This window comes from Ambystoma mexicanum, chromosome 2p, assembly GCF_040938575.1.
Source record: "Ambystoma mexicanum isolate Mex_15411 chromosome 2p, UKY_AmexF1_1, whole genome shotgun sequence".
NCBI classification, from domain to species: domain Eukaryota; kingdom Metazoa; phylum Chordata; class Amphibia; order Caudata; family Ambystomatidae; genus Ambystoma; species Ambystoma mexicanum.
The window spans coordinates 755,621,649-755,636,602 of record NC_090923.1 but is presented as its reverse complement, the minus strand read 5'-3'; the positions used below and the strand labels follow the sequence as shown (position 1 = coordinate 755,636,602).

General features: G+C 42.0%; 1 protein-coding gene across 3 annotated transcripts in view; it reads right to left on the bottom strand.

The window, feature by feature from the left end:
• Positions 1–14,954, bottom strand: part of B9D2 (B9 domain containing 2) — a 206,338-nt gene that overhangs the window by 161,559 nt on the left and 29,825 nt on the right. For 2 of the 3 annotated variants that reach the window (XM_069644397.1, XM_069644399.1), the window contains exons 2-4: positions 7,658–7,760; positions 7,204–7,318; positions 3,672–6,893 (exon numbers count right to left, since the gene is read on the bottom strand). The exons of the other annotated variant lie outside the window; for it this stretch is intronic. In XM_069644397.1, the coding sequence (XP_069500498.1) occupies positions 5,317–6,795 (1,479 nt within the window). In that variant the 5' untranslated portion in view covers positions 6,796–6,893; positions 7,204–7,318; positions 7,658–7,760 and the 3' untranslated portion in view covers positions 3,672–5,316. Of the gene's footprint in view, positions 1–3,671; positions 6,894–7,203; positions 7,319–7,657; positions 7,761–14,954 lie in introns of those variants that run through there. 3 annotated transcript variants of the gene reach the window in all.

Genomic DNA, 14,954 nt, shown 5'->3' with positions numbered 1-14,954 from the left:
AGCGCCTTCCCCATTCCCATAGAGCCCTATGGGGCAAAAATGGGAATGGGGAAGGGCAATGGAGGAAGGCGGAATTACCGCCTTCCCAACCTTGCAATAGGGCGGTAATTCCCCTTTCCTCCAAGGCGGTACCTGTAAATTACTGGCATGAACCATGGTGCAAATAGCACCATGGTTTACCGCACTACGTGTAATGAGGCCCTGTGCCTCATGGGTTTAAAGGGAGCCTTTAAATTGCATGACATGCCTGTGAGTTTAGCTGCATGGTAAGGTGCGTGCTGCAAAACCGTGTGAGCATTGAGAATCTCAAGTCCCATCAAAACATTATTGTGGCATATGGTTTAAGGAAATGGGCATAATGCCTACAGTATCACGTGGAGTACTGCTTGTGGGAATGAAAACAATGTAAGCTTTTTTAATGAGCAATCCTCCGAATGTAATAGTATATTTTAAGATTCCTAAATATGCATTTTTTGTTTCTACTTTTAAAACTGAAGTACACGTCATATGTCAGATACAACACAATTATATTGTTCCATTGCTATAATAAAGATCCTCATATGTAGCACTAATATTGTGGAAACATGCACCTGCCGTTCTGTGGCACGGGGCTGCATTTCCAGGAACAGATACATTACTATTACAAAAGCACTCAGACCAGGAAAGCTTCTGGTGTCCTATGGATGTGTGACTGACATGCTGTATGCTTGCTTGTCACTGCAGTGTCTCGTGTGTGCTGCTGCCGCCCTGTAACATGGGGTAGGCACCGTGTATTTGCCCTTGATTTGACTGTGTCTCTTTTTGTACTCTGTTGCAGTTCCCCGTAACAAGAGGCGAGCTTTCCTATGTTTGTACTTTATGCACTTCTCCAGGTTCCATGTCTTCTGCTTTGTAACCTCGCACTTTATGAAACTATTTCCATAGGTTAAAGTGCCTCGTTACCCCTGGGTTTTGGGCGCTATACAAGAAGCATAAATAAAAGGATGTGCTGGTTTTGACATCACAAGGGTAATGTCTGGCTACTATAGTGGCCCAGAGTTCATAAGAATAATAACTTAAAACAGCTTTTGTCAATTTGGGGCTCTTTAAGTAATAATATTACTCAATTTGAATTGTATAACATGATTTACTACTTACATGTTTATACTGAAGGGTGATTCTTTTTTGAAGTTGGCAAGAAGAGCAATCTTATCTGTTAACTTAAAATGTGATATACATTTATTTTGTGTGTGCGGGTTGAACAAGGAATTCGCTGCTGCACTTCACTTTTAAGTAATCGATTACTTGTTTTGCAATACAAGCAGTGCATAGCAATTGTTTTGTTCCTTCTTTAAAGTTACCTCCCAAGTAGAGCGAGTTTACATCCATTCACATGGAGAACTTTGTGCTATGTCGTTACCAGGAGAGCAGAGAGTGGGATGAGGCGTAATTGCGTTCAGCCTTTGTTATGGAGAGTTTGCCGGCCACCCTTCACACCTTAGCTCCCTGGTATCCATGGCAATTGGAATGTTTCTTCAAAGGAGGAGGCTCGGCCAGCACACCAAGGACAAGCACGGGCACACTGATGGGAACAACATTTGGCAGATAGTTTAAATATTAATGCCATGAAATGACCAGGCCTCACGGCTCGTGGGGAAACAGCATTTTTTCATTAAATGCTGCTGATATTTAAGTTTCTTAAAGTCATTTATGTTTCCGGACTATCAGAAATAGCGTTTTAACTTGCAGCAATGTCACAAAGCCTTTGCTCGATCCATACAGTGCCTCAAAGTACTATGAACTGCCAAACTATCTTAATTCTGGTATGTTATGCTGACCACCGTATTTTCACCACTGTGGGCAAGCGCTCCGCATCTGGGGCACTCCTGCCCCCTGGGTACAAGGGTAAGCGACTTTAGTATGGGGAGCCATCCTGCAAGTACATTCGTTCTGCCTTATTCAAAAGCAGTGTGCTTCCTACCCATAAGCGAGCAGCGTAAATGCGGCAGAGAGACTTTACTTCCAAATCACGGTAAACCTTTGCGGATTTTGGGGGCAGAGAAAATATCATTTTTCAATGCATTTATTCTTTTGCATTTAGAAATCCATTCGGGTCATGCACTGGAGTGCGGTGGCAAGCCCAGGTCAAAAAGGATGACTTTAGAGACCAACCTGGAGTCATCCGATGATCATCGAACTACATTAGAAGTCATTCCCACATCATCAGAAGTCATCATGCTGTTAAAGTCATCAGCAAATGTCTCAGAATGTTGGGTGATGATTTGGGGATGAGCTTAGGATGACTTGCTGATGATGCTAACATCATCCCTATTTTAGAAAACTCTTTGTTCATGATGATTTTAGGATGACTTGCCGATTACTTCAAGAGCATCACCATGATGATTTGGGGATGATTCTGGGATGACCTGCCGATTACTTCAAGAGCATCGACAGGTTGCCCCAGGTGATTCTGGGATGACCTGCCGATTACTTCAAGAGCATCAACAGGTTGCCCCAGGTGATTCTGGGATGACCTGCTGATTACTTGACAAGCATGTTTGTCCCTGATGATTTGGGGATGATTCTGGGATGACCTACTGTCAAGAGCATCGTCATGAAACATGTTTGTTCTTGATGATTTGGGGATGGCTTACTGATTAATCAGAGAGTTTGTAGGATGATTTGCGGTCTAATACGGATAGTCTTTCAGCTTTTGCTTAGTTGCACTTGTGCTGAATGATTTTTTAATGCTTTGCTAGGCACATCTGTTGGCATTAGTTTTAATTGCATGTAAAAAGCATAATATGGATATGATCATTTAAATTGCAACACCCAATGTAAAAGTGCTAAACCATTGACCAGGAATCACACTTAAAAAGCATACATGCCACAGAAATAGTTTTCTTGCAGTAATAAGTGACTAACGCATATGTATGGGAATGCACCGCTAAGTACATTCTATAGTCAAAAATAGTCATTTTAATTAGTCATGCACCCTTCCAAACCAAATCCATGTGATTCAAGACACATATTGGTAGAACTTGCCATGGAGCCCAAATTAAGCCACAATTATCCAACCTTAACATTTGTTAGACAGTAATCAGTGCACTCATTTTACATTGGTGCCTATCACGCAATGACTACTGTTCTGCATGAGTACAGCGAGGAGTACGGTCTAAAATGATTACTCAGGCCCCACACTACTACAAACTTGGAGTGATCCCAATCATATGTTTGAATAAGGCTTCGACTGGCAGTCTATACACTTCCCGAAGGCAATGTGAGCTGGCAAGATAAGCGACTGAAACAGGATTACTTCAATGATTCCAAAATGAAATCTTGTCCAACCAAAATTTTTCAAAAAAAGAAAAATTGCATATATAGCGCTATTCTTTCACTTCTGCCAAAAATTCAATTACTTCAGTACAAGTTATGTGAAATGTTTTCACTGGACATAAAAAGTCAAGCTTATCATATATGAATGATAATAGACTCACTTTGTCATATTGCCCAATCCACATTCATACTGCCCTGTCTATGTACATACAGAAAATACATCAAAGCTCCTGGTATGTAGATAAAGTGTGTCCTCCATTCTGCTGGTAACCACAAGCAAAGTCTCTCAAGTTAAACTGACTCACCAAATGTCAACCACCACAAGTACAAAAGAAAAGATTGCCCACACAATATAGTTTGGTTAAAAATATAGTCTTTATATAAACGTTTAGATATAAATTAATCTCAACATTACAGGTGAGTACATTATTTCATATGAACACCCCATTATGTATAGGAGCTAACACAGGGTCTCCAGAAAATATGCACTTACCAGACCTGGTTCACCAGGTCTGCCACTTAATGATATAGACCACTAACCATAACATCTCAACAGAAAGGGGCAATTAGTCTACCAGGCCCTTCCCTTACACATAGAAGGAAAAGACAGGTATCCAGACCACACTCAAAAGGTGACAAAGGAAATTTAAGATGGATTCACCGGCCCCCAAAATCTGGTCACACATGTCCCCAACACATATTTGGCCCTAGGGAACAAGTAAGGGAAACACACAGTAAAAATACTAGCAGCACTTAATGGAAGAAGGGGTTGAGTGGTGAATGACCAGATAAACTAGAGAACCCATCCCATAGGTGAGTTTAGACAGCTGTTTAGGAATTCCCAGTTTAGGGTTATGGATTCAATTTGCTAGCAATGGGCCCATTGGGGTTGTATAAACATTTCTAAAAGTAGCCCCCTCTAGCTACAAAAGTAAGCAAAGTGTTTCTCGGGGCTTCCTTGAAGCCTAAAAGATGCACTTCCAGCATGCGTTTGAATGTAGGAAACCAGTTATGTTCAATCCAATTCAAAACAATTTGGCATTTCAGATATAAAAGTTTCATTTTCAACTTTGATGAAAAAACATACCTTTTGTATTACTGGTATCTGGATGGCTAATGTGCTTTTCTCTTCGACTACCAAATGAACTGGGTCTTTCATATCATAAGACTGACACAAGTGGAATAACGAGTGCCAAATTGGTGAACGCATCTGCTTCTCTACACTGTATGAATCTACGGACCCTACCATAGGAGTGCAATCCACCCTCGTTCACATATTTGATCACACTTTGATCTCTCCTCTGAATACAAGTGTAATTTGAACTGTAAACAAGAAGATTATTTTTCTCCATAAATATCTTGTTACATGATACAACGCCAGAGTCAGTGATTTGGGCAATCCGAGTCACTGCTACATATTCATCTTCAGATAAAGTGTAAGGGTTTGTCGACCCAACACTGTAAACACCATTTTCAATGTTCACATACTTTTTTCTATTATGTAAGCTCATCATACTTTGGTAGAACTCTGCCTCATCACTACCACTTAACAAATATTTTTCTTTCAGAACTGGGATCACCTGTATCATACTTATGGCATCGAGAATCTGTGTTTCTACACCTGTAGTACCATGAAAATGCTGCAAAATGAAACCATTGAGATCTTCAAAAACAAAACAGTTAGCTGTAAATAGAGGTCCTGTTGCTCGAACGCCGTCTACTAAATGTACTAACTGATGAACATTCATGGTCATAAATCGTTTTTCATATAACTCTGTCAAGAGTTGCGCAAATAGAAATAAACTTTGTTCAGCTATATGTAAATCTTCCTGGTTAATGTTTTCACTTAAAAGTTTGTGGATTGCTTTCGAAAGAATACAAAAGTGCAAGTAGTGTTCCTTATGTAGAACATTTTTAAGGACTGGTATTCCCCAAAAAAGTAGAAAGTTCCTAAATTCTGAAGACTTCCAGTACAATAGTTCATCAATAGACCTTGGTACTCTACTTACATCTAAAGTCGGTTCGCAAATAACCATTTACTATTGTCACTTTTTCATAATAGGAGTATGAACAATGCTTGTAATCTTTTGTAAACCAGACTGTCAGCAATAATTTCATAATGCCTCCACATACGCCATGCATGTAATCAATGACAAATCCTTTGGTTATACAAAAGTATTTCAGGAACATAAACCACGTTGGTCCTTTAATTCCTCTCACAGTGTGACTAGACTGCCCAGTCTTAATGTTGTCTATAACATGCTTTACATCCTCTGTAATTGTATCAAGTGTCCTTGGTGGTCCTTTAGGGCCTTCATCATTATAAGGAAATACCCAACAGTGCCCTTTGCCCGAAACTGTGCTTTCACCCTCTTGAAGGCAATGCCAGCAGCCAAACTTTCCATTGAACTGCGTGCTATTTGACACTAGACAGCGTGCAGGTAAATCACAGGTAACTGTGTGAAGTGTAGCATGACACGTGAAGCTGGAATTGTTGTGGTCATTAAATACAACACCATCTTCAAGTTGTGCAAGGTCAGCATACAATGGCTTTAAGAAAGACCACATTATTGGCTTTTTTGAGGACACCAATATGCCATACAATAAGACATTTTCTCGAAGTTTCCTTTGGGAAATGGGCAGCTCATTAACAATCAAGTGCACTGGCCACATTGATACTTTGGAACTTTTAAATACAGGAACGCCATCTGTGTTCATAGCAAATGATAGACTATTTGGGTCGTTTAGAAAGCCCCTCTCAAACAAATCCAAATAAAGTTCCCCATCATAAACATCTTTCATTTCATGTTTTTCTTTCTGCATATAGTGATGAAATCGATAGTTTCGCACATTTTCTGTAAAGCCTTTTCGACTAAACATGATTTGTAAATGGGCAATCAGACTATGTTGGATAAAATAGGAGATTGAATCATTTGGTGTCAAATCTTTTAAACAATGAGTATTAGGGCAAGTCTGCGTATTCTTGTCAACATGTGTATAGCAAGTTGCACAGTAGTAATTAATAATGGGGGCTTTAACAAAACCCTTTATGTATTTTTGAAGATGATACATTGTTCGTATCATTCTGTTACTGGGTGGAAGAAGTAGGTAAATAAGATTAAGCATGTAGTTAGCAGCTTCATCACTCAAACGAAAACGAATCATAAAGCAACAAACTAGTAGAACAACCACTCCCAAACACCTGGTTGACCCTTCAAACATAGGTTGTTTTTCATCTGAGGGTAGCGTTTCATCAGCTTGTACTTGAACTTCTTCATAATCATTTTGTATGGTGTATTCAATTTGATCGGCAAGTACCTGCAAACCAGAACTATGCTCAGAATCATGACCAGAATCATGAACATGCCCATTCATTTCACCCATCAGGGTGCCACATAACTCATTCCACATAGTATCAGTCATGTCTTCATCTGCTTGTGGTGTAGAATCTGGTAAGGTTGTACAGTCACTCTCGTCCATTTCCTCAGAGACACTAATGGGAGCTGTGTGTGTGCTTCTACCAATGATGTTCTCTTCAATTTAGGTGTGCTGCTCTTCACAGTATGCGGTAGAAGGATCTGCAATGCAATGCAATAGCGGGTCACTCACAGGACAAATTGATTAATTCAGCTAGTAAAAATTGGGTTGTGCATAGGTATAAATAGAAATAGTAAACTTGTGTTATTTGTATGAGAATCAGCTAGCATCAGTTTAAATTAGTTTATCAATTCAGATCATTTATTATAAGTGGACCAAGGAGTAAGCGTTACAGACTACCAATAGCTGTTTGTGTGCAGTGAGTTTTTTAACTGAATGTATCAATAACAGTGTTTTGTGGTTATGTGCAATAAAATACTATAACATACATTTGGAATGGTTATAATGTACCTAGGAAGAAAAGGTCATCTGCTCTATTAAAAGTCTTGGCATGGTCTTCTATCGCCTTCTTGGATGTTCCACATAGAGTGTTTGAAGAATCAGTTTCTACGATGAAATGTTCCTTCTGCAGCCACACATAAAACCAGTATTAGAATTGCATAATTGTCATACAGGTCTTGCTTTAAGAGCCAGAGAGTGTAAAGTATGAATGCACAGAATAGAGAAAACAAATGACATGTAATGAAAGCAGACTTAATTTCCCAACTTTAGAGGTAGTCAGGCGGTTAGAGGTAATCTGGTTGTTAGTGAGCAAGCCGAATACAGGAGTTTATTTTTGGTGCACTTTCACTCCTTTTTGTTTTAGAAATATTTGCTTGTTTTAAGAAGAATGTATTTTTGGGGAGTAAAAGCATGTAGGAGACCTCTTATCGGTAGAGTTGCATTGAACGTTAATATATTTTACCAGTGCAATCCATTTTTTGTAAGGTCCTCGTTTCTTTCCTTTTCCTCGAGGGGGCCTTTCATCCATTTCCATTTGTATGGCTGTGTTGGTTGACAGAAATACCCTAACCAGATTATACAACAAATTAAAAGTTAGTCAAATAATTAAGATAACAGAACAGAATACAGGTGACAAAAGGGGTGCCCTGCGTATTCATGGATACCAAGGTGCATTTTTAGCTGTCTAAAATGTTGGGCTAAAATGGAAGCCATGAGGCCTAAACATAGCATGCACCCCCTGGGTGAGAATCCTTTGGCATCCCAGTCAAAAACAAGCACCCAGCACCCTCAAAATCCCCATTGTGGCAAGGGTAAAGCTTGAGACTATGTTGGGCCAAAATGGAAGCCATGAGGCCTAAACATAGCATGCACCCCCTGGGTGAGAACCCTTTGCCATCCCAGTCAAAAGCAGGCACCCAGCACCCTCAAAATCCCCATTGTGGCAAGGGTAAAGCTTGAGACAATGTTGGGCTAAAATGGAAGCCATGAGGCCTAAACATAGCATGCACCCCCTGGGTGAGAACCCTTTGCCATCCCAGTCAAAAGCAGGCACCCAGCACCCTCAAAATCCCCATCGTGGCAAGGGGAACGCTTGAGACTATGTTGGGCTAAAATGGAAGCCATGAGGCCTAAACATAGCATTCACCCCCTGGGTGAGAATCCTTTGCCATCCCAGTCAAAAACAGGCACCCAGCACCCTCAAAATCCCCATCGTGGCAAGGGGAACGCTTGAGACTATGTTGGGCTAAAATGGAAGCCATGAGGCCTAAACATAGCATGCACCCCCTGGGTGAGAATCCTTTGCCATCCCAGTCAAAAACAGGCACCCAGCACCCTCAAAATCCCCATCGTGGCAAGGGGAACGCTTGAGACTATGTTGGGCTAAAATGGAAGCCATGAGGCCTAAACATAGCATGCACCCCCTGGGTGAGAATCCTTTGCCGCCACCCAGCACCCTTCCATGCCCTTGTGCGGTGTCCCAGCGCATTACATATAAACTAAATAAATGCACTACTACAGTGATGGTACAGTGTAAACACACATTTACATACCATTCTACAAGGCATGTAACATTCCCAGCATGTACCATAGAGATAACGTTTGTGTGAGGTTGATTGGTGACAGCATAATGGGGAGGTGGCATGAATGATGAAGATCATGCACCCTGGGAAAGTTCCAGCAGGGATCCGATATTGCCAATTAAGCCACATTTGATTTAAATATATCCCGCATTAAAAAAAACATGAAACCCCCCAAAAAAGCCAAATGCAGCTGCCTGATCAAGTTGCTGCAGCAAATAACAGAATTTTTCAATCGCGTGCAAAATGCATAGAAACAGAGCTGCAGGATGCACACTCACCTGATAAGCTGGCTGGAAACTGAAAATGAGCATCTGGTGAAGGAAGGCCTTATGTTGCTTTCCTTAGCACATAGATAAAGTCCATATGATACCCAAGAGTATTGTGTGTTTGTTTAAAAGTTTGCCGACACTTTTTTGAAATGCCTTAAGGCGTCATGACATGGCGACGTTTTTTTTTACGTATGACGCACTGTGATGATGTAGCTGATGAAGACAATCATGGAGGAAGGAGGACTCCATGCCTTGCACCGGCAGGTATATTTAGCTGCTGGTGGCTGTGTTTGTTCTTTCGGTTTTGGAATTCTGCAGTATCTGGATCTTCGTCGTCGTCGTCCTCGTGGCTGTTTCCTCTTTGTCCTGGTAAGTACATCCTCCCAAACAGAAGTAGCCACAATGCATGGCATATGGCCGCCATGGTCCTCGAGGATCGAGCTATATGGCACTTTTTCTAGCACGTACTGTATTGTCAAAGTTAGGGGTGCTGTGAAACTGACACACCTCAAGGATTAAGCAACATGGTAATGCTGGCTGGGGGTGGCAATTTTCATCTGAAATTATACACACATTTTATTTGTAGCATATTGTTGATGTATTTTAATTGCAATGTATTTTTCTGCTTCCTATTATGTGAAAGGCATGTGAAAGTGAACGAAGCGCCTTGTTAGGTGCATGGTGTATGGATACATTCTCAAAGTAAAATGGAATTGTATTTCGATCCGAGGAACGCTGACATTCTTCATCGCCGCAGGCCTGAGGGCCGCTCGCCGCAGGCATCTCACAGGGGGCCATGGATGGGGTACGTGCATGCATGGGACGGGAGCGGAGAGGGTGCAGGCCAGGGTGAGGGGCGCCCAGGCCTGTGGGCTCCATGAGACGCCGCATGTATTGGGAGAATGCACTTGGCTGGGCCCTGCATAGCGCATTTTTCCATCTGTAATTTCGGACCTTGATTCTGCGTGGCAATTGCGAGGCCAGCGGAATTGGCGCTCTCAGTGGGAAAGTCAACAGCGCATAATGTGGCTCTGGGGAGACGGGGCTTGGTACAGATGGGTCCCGAATTCCTGCACAGCGGCAGTTGCTAAGGAGATAGGCAGATGGGACCTGGGGCACTCCAGGCCTGGTGGTGCTCAGTGGACCCCCAGCATGGGGAGACGGGTCTAAGATGGGTCCCTGACCGTTTTGCTTTGGCATATGGCTCTTAGGGCGAGGGAGTGATTTATTTATGGAGGTCGTTGAAGCCAGGGAACGTTCTCTTTCAATCCATTTTAAATGCTACATGCGTTGATTTTAATGTCCAGCATTTATCCCAAAGTTTCCCCCCCCCAATCCATTTAAAATGTTGTTTATTTGAATATCTATGTAATGTATTTTGAGAGGAAGGTTGGGAATTTCACCAGCATTTCTTTCATGCTACTTCTTTTTCAAGCTATATATCAATTCCACTTTAAACCACTTCGATGGTGCTGGTGCACCCAAAATATATTACCTCACCCCACAAGCCCCCCGCAACCCCTCCCCACGCACAGTACAAACCCCAAAACACTTGTGCCTGCTGTTTGGGGAAACGTGCAGTGAACTGAAAGTGCAAGTTTGAACTTCATCCTACACTATTTTAAAATGAAACCGTTCTGGAGCGGTTTCATTTTAAAATAAAGACATAGGAACCCTGCATTTTGCATTAAAAGCAATGCCCTGTGCGAGCATGTGCTGCTTTTAATGTATGTGTGTGGATGATGTGCGTGTGTTGTGTAGGGGGATTTTCTTTTAATTTATGTGTGTGGATGATATGCGTGCGTTGTGTAGGGGGCTTTTCTTTTAATGTATGTGTGTGGATGATATGCGTGCGTTGTGTAGGGGGCTTTTCTGTTGGCATTGCCAATGCATGTTTTACAACTCGTGCTAGACCCCCTTTGTCAACCCTGCTCTCGCGCTCCTGCTCCATACATGCACAGATCCTCTTGTCTCTGTCCTGCTCGAATCCTCAGGACCCTAATTTTTTTGGACCCTGCTTTCCTAGCCCTACTCTGACACTCCTCCTCTCTTGTCTCTGACCTGCATGGACTCTCCTGTGCTGCTTGGACCCTGCTTCCCAGCCCAGGGCCTGCTCATATGCCATGGCGTGACAGGAGGGTGGTAATAAGCCATGATTTCTCTCACGTTGCTGCTGGCGATAATCTCAACTCATCCCGGACCCCCCACCCCCCTCAGAGCTTTCCGGGGCGGGGACAGATTAAAGGCAGGCCTGGGAGAGCGATCCAGGAATGTGTTTACAATGCGGAAACCAAACACTGGGATTGGCTACCTGTTCATGTTCATGCAATTATGTTACTGGAATAGAGCAGAGTTTTAATTGCCGCTCCTAGTATGCACAGGTCTCTCGCTCAACCCTACATGCTGTCACGCTCCTTCCTAGAACCCCATCTGGCCATGCCTCTCATTCTTAACCTTTCACACACACATCACTGTTACACTTTCTCTCCACCCCACCGTGTGGCCCAATACTTCTTGATGCTTTCTTTCCACATGCTACTTTGCGTCCATAGTTTCTCCTTCCATTATGTGCTGCTCTTCTGGTCGAAGGTCTCCCTTCTTGAAAGTACTCCAAATATATTTTAGAGGTGAGCTTACTCTCTGTTCTCACACCTGTGTGCTGGCCTTACTTGCTGTGGTTAAACTCAGGAACACTGTTCGCCGAGCATAGGTGTTTTTCGGTTGGTAGCTGCCATGTGCTGTTGGGCAAGACTATGAGGGTTTTGTCTCATTGTGTGTGATTTGTCAAGACTACCGCTTGAATGTGTGTTCTGTTCTCTTACACAAACCAAACATCGGCATGTAGGTTGTGAGGTCATGGAATTATGTGGGGATATGTGGTCTTTAGATTGCAGGTGTTACTTCATATACCATTCATAGGTCATTTTCAGCTACATTAGACAAAGTAAAGTGCAGAATCTCATTAAGTGGACACCAGTAATTCTTACAGTTGAATCTGAATATTCAGTGTTTGAGAAGGTGTATGCAGAAGGGTGAGTTTTTAGCAGGGTTATTTAGCGGCAGCACCTTTGAAACCTGCGCTGTCCTGACTAAATGAGTCCCATATGGTGCCTCCAGGGGTGATGTGTTCCCTTTAGTGAGAAATAGCTCACTAGCACAGATGGGCTGAATGTAAGATCTGGCTCACTAACAGTGATGGGCTAAATGCAGGATCTGGCTCACTAACAGTGATGGGCTAAATGCAGGATCTGGCTCACTAACAGTGATGGGCTAAATGCAGGATCTGGCTCACTAACAGTGATGGGCTAAATGCAGGATCTGGCTCACTAACAGTGATGGGCTAAATGCAGGATCTGGCTCACTAACAGAGATGGGCTAAATGCAGGATCTGGCTCACTAACAGAGATGGGCTAAATGCAGGATAGTGTAAAAAATGGTAAGAACGTATTTGTAAAGTTAATGATGGTGGTTCCAATGCAAGTGCTGCATATTAGGATACTAGCTTCAATCACAAATGGGGACACTTCAGGCAGGAACATGTCCATAGAAAGGGGACCATAAATTAATGATCCTGTACAGAATAGTTTCACAAAAATACTTTGAGCACACTAAATGTATTTATTTTTCGTCTTTTAGGTAATAATTCAAACCATGGCCCTCTTTAATGTGCTTTTCTTTGATTGCGACAACTCTCTCTGTATTCGAAAGGATGGGGAATTTGAGCCATTGGCAATTCCTGGTGAAGTGATTTGTAAATGGCTGGTAGAGGGTCTTGATGAAAGTGGAAAAGAAATACGTGAAGAAAGGGATTTCAAAGCGGTAGTGCTTTTCCAATCGGCAGGTAAGCAAATTATATATGTTTTTCCCTCCGTTTCCCTCCATTTGATGTTTCGGGAGGAGGGTACATCTAACGTCCCTACAGTGAGGCATCCCCTTTTTTTCTAACATACAGATGAGTGCTGCACAATGCCCACCACTCTTTCACAGCATCTCTACTTCGTCTAGAGTAAATCTAATGTATAAAGTATAGATGCACAACATGGTTCTGACACTTTGGTTGTGTAGATAGTCACATTTTGAAATTTTCGCTTGAGGTTTTAACTTGCCTTTTTCATACCTGCAGTCAAGAAACAGTGTATCAAGACACAAAAAACATTTGAAGAAATAATTAAAGACTATTGCGGTGATGCAGAGGGACTGATTCAGGCCTTAAAAAGGAAGGCAGAAGAGGAAAAGGAGCTACTGGTGGATTCGGGCAATCGGGGAAGTGCTGGAAAATTTAAGAGTGTTGCGTGAACTGAAAGAAGAACATCCAGTGAAAAAAACAAAAGAAAACAAAGAGAATTATTTAGTAAAAGCTGATGGGAGGAAAGTGACTGCTCCCCAACTTAGTAAGGCCTGTTCACAACTACAGTCACAAAAACTGGAGAACCTAACTCTTTTGGCAGGGATGGCTAGTGTTCTTCATTCTTTCATTCCTTCCTCAGAGCCCACCTCTGTTGCTTCACCTGGACAATATAAAGACGCTGCGCAACAACCACTAAATGGACTATCAAATAACAGTGAATTGTCGGCTACAAATATTTTGTCGGATAGATCTAGTTTGACATGCTTAACTCTATCCCCACGTCTTCTAAATAGTGTGTCCTTATTGCAGAATGACAGTCATGCCTGTTTAGACAGCGAGTTGACACCTACACGTGCACACACACCTGCTCAATCATTCAGACTACAGTCTTTAAAAACAGCGGAATTGGGAACATTCTCAAAACAGAGTTTGGCTGCTGTGTCAGTCCCCACTAGTGACCGAAAAAGCAGTGTATCACCATGTGAAGGGAAAATGCAGAAAATACTGTTTACCTGCCCGAAACAAGCTGTTTCAACTCCTCTAAAAAAAACCTAACTACAATGTATCCAGGATTGATGTGGATGTACAGCATGCACCCCAAGATGCAGGCCCTATTGTTTGTGCGGATGAAAGCCCACATGTAAGTAAACATTATGCATGCAATAGTTGACTCCTATGAAACTCCCCACACATTAGCAACGTGACCTTGACTTATTAGTCAGTCCACTGAATTTACATAGGTCTTAACTCATTCCTGTGCTAATAATGATCCACATCTTAGGCTATTGGTTCCTTTGTCTCCATATAGTACATAGACTAACAACTTTGAAGATAAACAATAACACTTTAAAATACTACTGGTATTGATTTGTAGCATGAATAAATGATGTCAAGACAATGTTTGTTCGAAGCAGATCATACATAGCTTGTTTATTTGGCAATGCTTTACTTTTCAGGCTTCATTTTTGTCTGACCTGCAACATCCTGATGAATCAATGGACTTTGGAAATGGAGAAATGCAACCTTTTGACACTAGGGTATACACCTACAATATTTTCTTTAATAGCCCAGTTGTCAATGCTACAATTTTGTATTCCTAATTTTGTTTTTTTTTTATCCCCAAGGAAATGGTGTGGGCATTCGTTGTCTTTAGTGAATGAAAATAATTCTTATTCATCGGATTGTCCTAATGCTCACACTGAAGATACAGCCCAATTACTGGCAGAAATAAGATCTCTACGTGCAGAGAACCATTGCTTAAAAGGTAACTAGTCCAGTCATTGACCAATATCTAGTAACCCAATATCTAGTAACCAATCGATAAGGCTAGCGCCTCCTAACAGTACATCAGAGGTTGAAGCAGCGAAAACAGCCTGGAGGGAAGGTGGACTGGGCTAAATTACAGCTCTACTTTCCACTTTCCATCCCAGATTTCATTCATCTGCGTAACACTGTTCGCAATATTTGTAACTTTGAGTAATAATGCTGATGTTGGCCCATTCACCCCTCATCCCCTGTTTTAGTTTGTGATGACAAAGAGTACATGCCTTTTAACTGTTT